This window comes from Ostrinia furnacalis, unplaced genomic scaffold (assembly GCF_004193835.3).
Source record: "Ostrinia furnacalis isolate ACB-3 unplaced genomic scaffold, ASM419383v2 OfSCF1172, whole genome shotgun sequence".
Taxonomy (NCBI): Eukaryota; Metazoa; Arthropoda; class Insecta; order Lepidoptera; family Crambidae; genus Ostrinia; species Ostrinia furnacalis.
The window spans coordinates 1,743,137-1,755,581 of record NW_021131411.1 but is presented as its reverse complement, the minus strand read 5'-3'; the positions used below and the strand labels follow the sequence as shown (position 1 = coordinate 1,755,581).

At 37.6% G+C, this 12,445-nt stretch overlaps 1 protein-coding gene across 1 annotated transcript in view; it reads left to right on the top strand.

Moving 5' to 3' along the window:
* Poxn (paired box pox-neuro) overlaps nucleotides 1-12,445 on the top strand; it is a 42,883-nt gene that overhangs the window by 23,191 nt on the left and 7,247 nt on the right. Inside the window, exon 2 of the mRNA XM_028303010.1 lies at nucleotides 6,106-6,138. Within this exon, the coding sequence (XP_028158811.1) occupies nucleotides 6,126-6,138 (13 nt within the window). The 5' untranslated portion in view covers nucleotides 6,106-6,125. The remainder of the gene's footprint in view (nucleotides 1-6,105; nucleotides 6,139-12,445) is intronic.

Here is a 12,445-nt window from a genome sequence, read left to right as displayed (position 1 = left end):
TTTCCAGTAACCACAACGAAGATCTTCTNTGTGTAGTGTAAGTGTGTAGTGTGTGTGTGTGGTGTGTGTGTGTGTGTGTGTGTGTGTGTGTGTGTGTGTGTGTGTGTGTGTGTGTTTTTGTGTTTTGTACTGTATGCTACGCGAAATAATCTCTTAGGGGCAGTAATTTCCAGTAACCACAACGAAGATCTTCTGCATCTATCTGTTTTTTAAGTAAGGCAGCTTTGTATTTACTTTTGAAACCCTGAATGCTCATTTTTTGTTTCATTATAGAGTCATATTATGCGAAATAAATGCCTATGGAGTATGAACTAGTCCATACCATATTGAATAAAATAATTAAAATAAAGAATTATTAAGAAACAAAAGAAACTAGTTTGACTGTCTTCTATAGAAGACTATAGTTTGACAAGGCTCAATAATGGCACTATCGAAGAAGAGACTATTTGCCTGACTTAGTTACTCCTTCTGGCACAGTTGGGAAATAAACTTATTTTATCCTATCTGAATACAATATAGAACTGAAATTACTGTACAAAAGGAAGGTACAAATGATCAAAATGGTGAAAAACCCCTTTTTCTTTCTGCGGCATCTACAGACAACATTGTTCTGTGACCGAACGGAACCCACGCGGAGCATCGACGGTTCCCTTTTATTTTTTACCGGACCGTATAATTTAGTCCTTCGAACGGGTTAAGATATCCTGCGCTGGTGACATATCAGTGTTACAAACGTGGACAGGTTCTAAGAAGGCAGCGTTTGCCACTAAATGCATTAATTAGAATCTTTTTGCTTTTTAGAAGATGCAATCGGGGTTTGCGGAGGTCATCCTGAGTCGCAAAGGTCTTGGGATAGTGACGTTACGCACTTCAATTGATTTTCTAAATTTTTTATAAGATGTTAAGTAAAAATTTGTGTCAGCGTTGGGAGTATAATTTAGAGAACACCTTCCTTCTATAGATGAGATTAAATGACTTGGTGATGTTGAAGTATAAGTAGTTGGTTCTTAACACATTGATGGACAGTAAAGTCCACGGGCGTTCAGGTAGTAAAGAATGATACGACAGAACGCCTATAGACGTCATAGTTTTGACTCGTTTTACATGGACACCACTCCCATAGGCAATGTATGTGAATAAGTAGTGTCATTTGGGAAGTAATTCTTAACTTATACTGTCCACCAAAGTGTTAATTTACTGACATTATTGTGGCCTCAGAATACATGAATTATTTAACATGGCATAACTATTCATTATAACTAAAAGCAACTTAAATTTTACTCAAGAAGGAGATCTTGGGTACGATACTCTGGTGGGACATTTAAATGTAATAATAACCATTTTTAAGGGTACTTCAATCTTTTAACAGCCCTCTGATGTAAAATATGGTTCCGTACTTTGGAAGAAACAACTACACAACCGTTTTAACAATATATTGCCAAAAGTGCCACCAAATTCCATGTAGAGGTCTCTTCTACTCTCCAATATCAAATATATCTCTAACTGTTTATGTAATACCGCCCGCGACTTCATACGCGTGGATCCCGTTTTACCCCCTTAGGATTGGAGTTTCGTTAAATCCTTTCTTAGCGGATGCGTCATAACATCTACCTGCACGCCAAATTTCAGCCCGATCCGTCCAGTGGTCTGGGCTGTGCGTTGATAGATCACTATATCAGTAAGCTAGTCAGTCACCTTTGAGTTTATATTTAGAGATAGCGGCCGCCCGCGACTTCGTACGCGTGGACCTCGTTTTACTCCATTAGGAGTGGAGTTTCGTAAAATCCGCTCTTAGCATCTATAGCGCATACATTTTAAATTTCAACTCTCTTGCTTTAAACACATAGGACTTTCATAATATAAACTTCCAACCCTCCTTTTATCTCCTTAGCCCCCGTAGTATCAACTACGGGGGCTAAGGAGAAATCGAAATCATTCTAATGATACATTTTCAGTATATGTACCACCACCACCACCACCATTTCAGCCATAGGACGTCCACNTTCTGATATGATTCAAATAGGTACATACAGTGAATGGTTCAGTTACATAAAATATCTTTATTTATTAAATTTCAATATTATTTACGAACAGCGCTATTCATAGTACATGTAATATTTAGTTACTAATTTACTAATGATGTCGATAGATGGCGTTTGACAGCTTTGCCTTCATAAATATTTACGAACCTCAAAATTTTTTGTCAGGCGCGAGAAGATTTTAACCAATGACGATAGATGGCGCTATTCAACGTCTTATAAAAATCCCAAATATTTTACAGGACCCTATTTTTTTCCAAAATAAAATTTACCCTATGTTACTCGTGAGTAATGTAGCTTTCGAATGGTGAAAGAATTTTTAAAATCGGTCCAGTAGTTTTTGAGCCTATCCATTACAACTAAACAAACAAACAAACAAACAAACAAACAAACAAAGTTTTCCTCTTTATAATATTAGTGTAGATAATGATGCTAAACAAACTTCTAATAAACCTAGTCTACAAAGTTACTAACTAACGGGAGTATTAGTAATTTGTTTAATAACAAATTACTAATAATCTTTAAAAAAAAAAAAAAAAAGTCAATTGAGAGCTGAAATAAACCAAGTTATTCACGTTATTCAGCAGCATACCAACAACCAGTAATCGTAAACCCAAACGGCCTGCCCTAAACAAGTTTTGCTTACAAAGCGTCCGTAAAAAGATTATTTAATTGTAAAATATTCACAAATTATTAATGACACGCACACCGCTCCACGCAAAACACAGGGTTAAGCGAATACCTGCTTCTAAAACTACCCTTAGATTACAATGATAGACGCAGCCTTGATTTCAGGAGCTTTTTAGGGCTGTAAAAGAATGTTGGTTTTTCATATTCGCGAATGATACATCGTCTCTATCGATACGAACACTGATCTTTAATTGGAGAGCAAGCAAATTGTTTGGTACTTTTGACATTTCTTGTCGGTACAGTTTAATCTATCACCAATAAGGCAGTCGTGTTAAATAAATAAAGAATACATATTAGTATTATTTTATTGGACATACTTAAGTCCATACATCAATCCTCCTCTTGTGTCTTGTTCACTGTTGAAAACTTTGGCTTAAACGGTTTTTCAGAGAAATCGTTTATGCAAATTTATCTTTAGAGAGATAGAGTTCGAATTACCTCCCTCTATCTAAAATACATTCGCCAAACATTCGCTTCATCAGTCCCCAATGAGAATATTCTTTACATCCCTATTCGAAACGATATTGCTGTGGGTTACTTTAGCGTGACCGCTGGGCACGCGCTCTATAATTTAAGCATTTTGTCGTATGACATTATGGTAATAGTTTTTGTAATATTTTTGATACGCTCGACCTGACTTCCAAGTTCTTGCACGGAATCCTAGAGATTGTCCGGTCGGTTTACTTTTCGTGGATTTGTTGTGCGTGAGGAAATAAAGGTCAAAGATTATGTCTATGTCAAAAAGTGTCATGGCGTAAAATATTAGCCAGGCCACGAAACGCAATTAAATGTCACGTATATCAACCCTTACGCTGGCAGTTGGTTTTATATCAAAATCAAGAATTTACTTATTTGTACTTGATAAAAATGAATTATAATAATAATAATAATAATAAGGTTTATTTATTTCTCACACAAAAATACAGGATACAATATACAATACATTAAAGAAAACTCATTAATGATTGTGTGAGACCGGAGCCTGAGCTAGGTAAATGAATACCTGTGTTACAGGTCACCGGGCCCCCACCACCACGGATTTGAGCAAGTATGTATAGCTAGCAAAGGCGAGAACATAAAATACTAATAGATTAAATAATTTCTTGGTCTTTAGGAGCTTTTAGATGTCTCATTATATTTGCCCTTCCAGTGGTTCGAGACAAACATTTGGCAGGTGCTGAGAGAAGCTTAATAACATTTTAAAATCATAGTCAACATTAATAGCTACCAAAATTGACAGTTTTCAATAAACAATATCTTTCACATCTCATTACAATTCGACCCCGATCTTAATGTTGTAATTGTGTCGATATCGATGTATCGACACCGCCCGCGTCCCTAAACGATGTTGTTATGCAAAACAGGAGCGCTATCTGATGGTTGACCGCATTAAGCGCGGTCACACTTATTTACAGCCAAATTATCGGCCTCCCACTCACTCGGGCTTTTTCGTTTTTTGCCTTAATCAAAATGTGTGCCGACCGTAAATCATGGTAATATTAGTGATACGGTGAAGTTCAATCCCTTTTTTGGGCATGGGCTGGTGAAGTTTTTTGGAAGTAGCATAGACTCGAAGAAGCTTTTTTTTATACTTGAGTGCTGAAAATTATCAACTCGTAAAAATCTATTAAAAAAGACTCACGTGACAATGAATTAAAATAAATTAATACGGAATTTCAGATAAATGTATTTTCTTAATTTAATTTTTACATAGATATTGTGCATTTCATAGGTGCTTTTCTTAGAAAAGCTTTGAGGTTTCTAAAATATTCATACCTACTGTTTTTCTGCGCAAAACTCGTACATTTTCTTGATCTTCCTCCTTTAGTGATAACAAACAGAATTGTTTTTCTTTTTAATTTTTCTTGCCGCCTGAAAATCAGCCACAAGATTTTTGCAAATACCTACATGAAAGGTTGACAAGGTTTTTATGAAAGGTCAGTGTCACAAGACATTTTTATCGATATCGGTTGTCACGCGGCCCGAGGGGCGCGACAAGAAGCCACGCATTTTAAACTGATATTCGCGTGTAAGCACTGACTTTTTTATTCATATACCTATTTCGGATTTTCACGCTGATCGGACGGACGATAACATCGATTTTCATAACCGACACGCACCGACTCACTTACCACTGATTTAGTACCGCATCATATTTTGATAAGTATTTTTAATTTGAATAAATTATTATTTAAGGGTAGCTAGCGGCAATCAAGGCTCAGGCGACGGGCGCGTCACGCCCCCGCTAACAAAATTATAATAGCAGAGACGGAAACAACGAAGTCGTTTTAGTGTTGCATGTAAGGGAATACAATATTTGCATACTACGCTTACCGAATTAAAATAACTCCATTTTACGATAAGTCTGAATGATTAAACATTGCAAAATGTAATTCTAAATGTGAAAGGCTGGAAAATTCCTAGCTATTTAAAAAGAAGCTAGAAACTGGTAGAGCAGGATAGGATCTCTCCTCTATTTGTCTCTGCTACATTAATGTGCACCTCGTGGAAATTAAATACCCATACCCGATGATGATGATGGATGATGATGATGAGGGAATAGATGAGCATTTTCCTGCAGCACGGACTAACGCCCGTATTCACAAAAGATGCTTGCTTATGTGAAGCAGCAAATCGAACGCACAGCGTGGAATGAATAGAGCTCTGTGATTTGTTCGGTATCACCCTGTGCATCCACGCGTACTGTGTAATAATAATGTCATAGTAATTTTTGTAAATACGGGCGTAAATGACCTCATAATAAGCTTTATTTTCCGCTAAACAGATCAAAGCTTTTCGCATAAGTCTCAAATTAAAAAAATGATTGCTAAGATGATACTATTAAGTAGTTTTGTCACTTAAACCATGCTTTTCTATTTCCCTAAAGGACTAACAACCCCCTACATTTCGGCCGACATTATAAATGGAGCCCCGATATAGATGTCACGCGGTATAATAACGCGATGGTAGGAAAGATAAACATGTTTACTAAGATATGGAAATCGTGGCGTTCCTGTAAACAAACTTGGTTTTCTTCAGTTAAGTTTATTTTGTGCTTAGGATCAAGTTGCTTGGTAAATAAAGGGCTCGTTCCCACGGCAATCCAGTTTTTGAAATTCAAATTGCAAATTCGAGCGGATCGGTTTTGCGGGGCACTGCAAACGGTATTCGTCATGTGAATGTTAAGATTAAAACATGTACTACTTAAAGGGATCCTGCAAAAAACGGGATGTCCCCATGGGAACAAGCCTTAGGGCTACGTACAGTCCGTTCAGTTACAATGTATCTATGTATTGAGTATTTAGGCACAGTGTAATTTTCATAGGAACGCCTAATAATTTTTGTATTTGCATTATATTTTTACTTTTTTTTTCAGATATTGACACCGCCACCCAGATGCCGCATACAGGTACAATATTATTTCTTTCATAATCATAGCTTTGATAGAAAACACAATATCATAACGGTTCAAGATTTGGACTGCCAACCTGAGAGAACTACGATCTGTGTCGAATGCTTAACTAATATGGTGCATAAATCTGCAAGTAATAAGCTTTTATATGCTTATACATTTAGCTTATTACTAGCAGAGGTAAATGGAAATATTAGTAAATCGTACACACTACGACATCCTAGTATCCTAGTCCTAGTAATATTATAAATGCGAAAGTTTGGATGTCATGATGTCTGGATGTTTGGATGTTTGGATGTCTGGATGTTTGTTACTCTTTCACGCAAAAACTACTGAACGGATTTTGTTGAAACTTTACAGTATTACTGTTTATAACCCAGATTAACATATAGGCTATAATTTATGACGATCTGTGACATACTAAATTTCACGCAGGTGAAACCGCGGGCAAAAGCTAGTAGTTTCATAACGCGACTTTTCCCATCAACCATAAAAGTTTCAGCCCACCTTATCTGAAAGCTCCCATTTGTAATCAATATCCAGTTAATCAGTTATCATCGGAATCGGTCCGGCCATGTAACCCGAGTAGCCGCGCCGAGGCAGATCTTAATTAACACAACGTTAACAGTTAGTTAGCCGCCGGTTATCGGGGATCCGCCTCACGCATTGAAATCATAAGCGTTTCAAAGAACGGCCACAGCGTAGGAATAAGCAGTGTGTTTATAACTCATCTGGCGCAGTCGGATAAAATAAGAGCAAAGGTTTGAAGTAAGTTTTGTGAATTTACTATCATGAAGTCACTGGAAACAATATTTATTAAGTATTAGTTATACTATGCTGGAAACAGTTGATGTTTGAATAAATGGCCAAGTTATGTGGTTAGTTAGGGCCTCTATCGGTCTTTAATTATCCGGGTGCGATCTAACTGTCACGCCTTTAAATGGAAAAAAATACACTGAGGTCCCAGTTTAAGAACTTAAAATGTAAGTGAATTGAATGTTTACAAAGATTTAAATCTTCATCTAATCGCTAATTTTCTAGAAAGCATAATTACCTATTTAAGCTTAGCTTTTTAGCACCGCCTACTCAATATCTCTGTTTTGCTCAAGGTCAGCTGGTAGAGAATGACTTATGGCATTAAGCTCGCCTTTTTGTACTGAACATTGTTGTGTGTGCAATAATTGTGTGTTTAAGAACGAACGTGAACACATTATTATGCTAATGTTTTGTTTCTTAAGACTAGATTTTAAAATGGCCATGATAAATATAATAATACCTACGTGTCAGGAATTTTATTGGTGCTTTAAAATACAGTGTTAAAAATCGCTAAATATTTCCACAAAATCTGCATTAAAACCAGTAGCAATCCGCTGACCCTCGCTGCTCTGTGCCAACCACATTAACGGTAATTAAGAGAATCAAGAGACGAATCTCGCCCGAGATAGTATCGCGGCATCGACGGCCACCCGTACGCGGTCTAATACATTATACATGCTTTAACTTACATTAGTTGTTTATTAACATCTCCTGGCAGCGAATCACCTTATTAAAAAACTCAACATGGTCTTTTTCGGACATTCTCAACTTTGTCACTCAGAAAATAAGATCTTTATAAAAGAGTTTTGATTAGTAGCAATAAAACGTCATTTTCATAATAATTTTGTAAACGTGATGATATCAGAGCATATAAAAGAAATATTATAGAAGCTAGGCGATCGCACACGAAGTTTCCGGGCTTATAAAAACGATAAACATCTAATTACGGCTCCGGTTGACAATTTAGGGCTTCATGGTCGCTGCTCTCTCAGAGTTATGATAATATTCATAATAAAATAATGGACGCTAATGAACATGGGCGCGCTTACGCGGCCCGATCTGATCGTTCGGAAAAACTTGAGTAGAGCTCATCACTACGCAAGATATCAATTTATTAAACTACTTCCATCTCTCTCTAACTCATTGGGATGCTGGTTGCAGGAATGAGACGGGTGAATTATGTCTTGAAACCGATATATCTTGCAAAGTAATATTTAATTTTTCTCACGCGATGGGATCAAAATGTTTTTCGTAGCGACTTGATACGAATCCATTATTTATTTGGTGCGTTAATAGGACTGACTATAAAGGGGTCCAAACGTCAGTAAAAAAGATTTTCTTTGAAGGATATTTTAAGGGATCCACTGAAACATTTTACAGTAACAAGAAACATATTATCGGACATGACACGCAGGCCGGCCGGGCGTAGCTTTACTTAAAACCAAATTATGTTACTCTAAGGAGCCTGTACGTAGGTACTTGCCTCGCATCCTTGATACACTACTACGAGTAGCATTATGAGATAAACATTTGAAAATGAAAATTGGAAATGAAATGTTTATTAATTTTGTATCTCCACCACTTGAGTATCTCTTTCATTATGTACCTATGTCTTTTCTGCTTGTATGTCTTTCTTTCAAATAAAAAACTATTCTATTAAGCGATACAAAACAAAATAAAACATCAAATAAAACTAAATAAAATAATGTGCGTGTCATGAATTTAAGAATTGCTGTATCAAACCCAAGTCGCCACTCTCCGTCTTCTGTTTACGAGCATTATTCCTACTCTCAAATAGAATAAAATAATTATTGTGTACACAAAATGAGTCCAATTGTCCACCAGCATTATTTCAGTGTATATCAAAAGGCTATCTCATTAACTAACCAAGTCCTTCTGTTTATAAACAGCCAGATAGGGCTTATCAGGGCCAGTCCGATTCAACGTTAATTTATGAGTGGTTGTTCGGCGACACCTACGCTTATCGCGATGGATCTATCGGGTTTAGGGTTGCCAAAACCAAAGCAGTATTTTATCAAAAAATACATATTTAGAGTAGGCGTACACCGTTGATTTTTAGTTGGCCGATAGTTGTGCCCGATTTTAAATTGTATGAAGAATCGGCCAAATGGAATCGGCGTAGTGTGCGCACTCCCATACATGCCCAATGCCCATACTGATCAACTGCCCGACTAAACTATCGGCCGACGAAAAATCAACGGTGTGCGCCTACTCTTGTGGTTTTGGAGAGTGCTAATCAAAATACCTTACAAAAGTGAATTTTAGTAATCTTTTATGCAGACAGAATACGCTAGAACCGCAATCACACCTCATATTAAGTGAGATGCAAGTCTAGGATGGTCCACAAGGTGGACTGACGACTTCATAAAGGTAGCAGGAAGGCGCTGGATGCAGGCCGCTATCAACCGGCTATTATGGAAATCATTGGGGAAGGCCTATGTTCAGCAGAGGACGTCCTATGGCTGAAATAATGATGATGATGAAGTCTAGGATGGTTCATATTCACTCGTATCCTGAGGAGGCCCGGATTATAGTGTTCTGGAAAGACAGAAGGCAGTGAAAAAATCTGTTATTTTATTCAATTCAATTATACTTTCATTTTTAATTCTCTATAAAATGTGACAGCCCTACAGTCAAAGCTCTGACAAGTCGCGGCGACGAGCTTTTGACGCCAAATTAACCTATTGACGGCCGCGGGCGGGCACGGCGAGCGTTGGATTTTGTGGATATCACTTATTATATTTTTATACCCTGTAAAAGGAGCATTTTTTTCAGAAACTTCAGTCATAAGAAGAAGCCGCTGTTTACAATATCTTACTGAAAAGCTTATTAGGTAACATATTAGATAGGATTAAGTATCTTGCTGAACCTGATCATCTTGAAATTCAAATTCAAAGTAGACATTATTATTTAAGGGCCATCAGTTTCAGTCATCATCCACTGCTGAACAAAGGCCTCCTCTAATGCTTTCCATGTTGTCCGGTTGGTAGCGGCCTGCGTCCAACGCCTTCCTGATACCTTTATGATGTCGTCGGTCCACCTCGTGGGTGGACGTCCTACGCTGCGTTTTCCGGTACGCGGCCACCATTCCAGAATCTTGCTGCCCCATCGACCGTCAGTTCCGCGTACTACGGTTTCGGTCACAACCAATTTATTTCACAATTTTATATGCTGTGACCTGTAACTAGGATTTGCACGCAGAGCCTCCAGTGTAGAGTCCAAGCTTTTCAACCTTAAATGACTTATTGCATGAAAATTATTTTCAATAGTAGATAATTTTTGGGAAGATAATATTCAGATTTCTAATAAAACTTTTAATAAACGCTGACGCCCGTACCTATTCACAAAAATTACTATGAGGCTTCACAGTGCGCGTGGACGTACAGGGTGACACAGGAACCAGTCACAAAGCTCTATTCAACGCTGTGCGTTTGATTTGCTGCTTCACTTAAGCAAGCATCGTTTATGAATACGGGTGTAACTCTACATGTCTTATCCACGTAATGCCCACCGTCAAAACCGCCCGGTCTATATCAAATGAATCTAAAACATCACATTCGATTTTCTACTCCGGTGTTTACAACTGTGTTACAATCTTATATCGTAAACTTTTATTTAGTTTTATTGTTGATTAATTCCAATATAAAAAGAGCTCGCCACGGAGACCGTTGATGATACCGACGTGATCAATACAAAAAACGTTGAATCTGTACCATTTGGACTTATATTTTAATGGCAGCCGTATAAAGAATGGTGCGAAATATGTATCTAGTTTTGAATTGTTATGACTTTTATTTTGTCTGTTGCTATTTTAAATGTAAGCCCACGCAGTTTTATTGTTGCGATTTTCATACCTTTTATAATATGTCTTACGGAACTTTTAAGTTTAGAACAATATTATATTCGATGGCGTATAGGTAGTTACGCGTACCTACCTACGAGTGCGTTATGAACTTGTGAGGACGGGTCCGTTACATACAATAGGAATGTTACTGTATAAGTACGAAAACAAAACTGCAGAATATAAATGACCTTTATTTCAATCAACAATAAAAATATGTGTGATAGGGTTACATATAGTGGAACGTGTAAAAGTGTTTTATCCCAATAATTGCAAAAACTAAATTACTTAGAATAACCTTTAGCCTTAGTTCTTCATAACATAAGGAGTCATGAATGGACACCACATCTGCTCTATTTTCCGGACTTCCTTCGGGAGCCTGTTCTCTGGTAGCTCGTGGTCTTCTAGCAGCTTCAGGGCACGAGGTTTGGACACTTTCAGGTCGGTCAGGTTGATGGCGTTCTTGATCCAGACTGCTGTGTAACCGGTTCCTGGAAAAAAAGGGTTTTAGAATTTATGCTTTCATAATCATAATCATAATATCTTTATTGCTTTACCAAGTTCATGAAGTTAAAGGTTTTAAAAATACTAGGTATAACAATTTTGCGAAGTCTGTAAAGGTAGACCGTTTTTGGAAATGGAATGGAAATGTTGATATTGTATTACCAAAAGTTTTGTATGAAAACAATGCAATTCTTCTTAATTGCATTGTTTTCATGCAAATTTATAGTGAGAGAACTCTAACACCCTATAAGGTGAACTTGTTATGTGAGGAAAGCCACGGTAACATGCTTGGTTTCCTTAATTTCATATGTACTTTTTTCAAAAGGTAGAGCTCTTTAACACGCCCTTCGGGGTATTACATTAATGCTTTGGAATCTGGTAATCACTGGGGTGACGTATATTCAGCAGTGGACGTCCTATGACTGAAATTATGATGAGGACATTCCATCTACTTACTATCAAAATTATCAATGATATCTGGCCTCAAAGTTCCAACCGTGTAAAATCTTAACCCCTTCACGGCTTCTGCATACTCCGGGCATCGACAGCGGTCCATTTTAAACAATATTCATTCAAAAACACTTGTAAAAATTATATAAATTCTCTGTTAGGTGTTATGACAGCCATTGTCAAAATAGCTGTAAACTTGACATTGACATTTGTTGATATTGTCTACGCTATGTCATAACAAAAAAGGCTAGGCTGTATTTGAGATCAAAATCAGCCAACTAAAACTAACGCTTATCTCAGTCTGTACCTGAGGTATGGGAGCGACACGGGAGGGTGTTTTTGTGAATTCAAACGGTAACGAGACTTCAGTGTATGCTCTATCACGTCATAATATTATGTCAATGTCAGACTGAGTTAAACGATAGATCTATCAATCTAGAATTTCTAAAATACGTTTCGTTCGTTTCAGCCAAATGACGTCCACTGCTGGACAAAGGCCTCCCCCAAGGTTTTCCACAATGAACGGTCCTGCGCTGCCCGCATCCAGGCTCTTCCCGCGACCTTTACCAGATCGTCTGTCCACCTAATAGGAGGCCTGCCCACGCTACGTCTTCCAGCCCGTGGTCGCCACTCGAGAACTTTCCTGCCCCAACGGCCATCGTCTCTACGAGC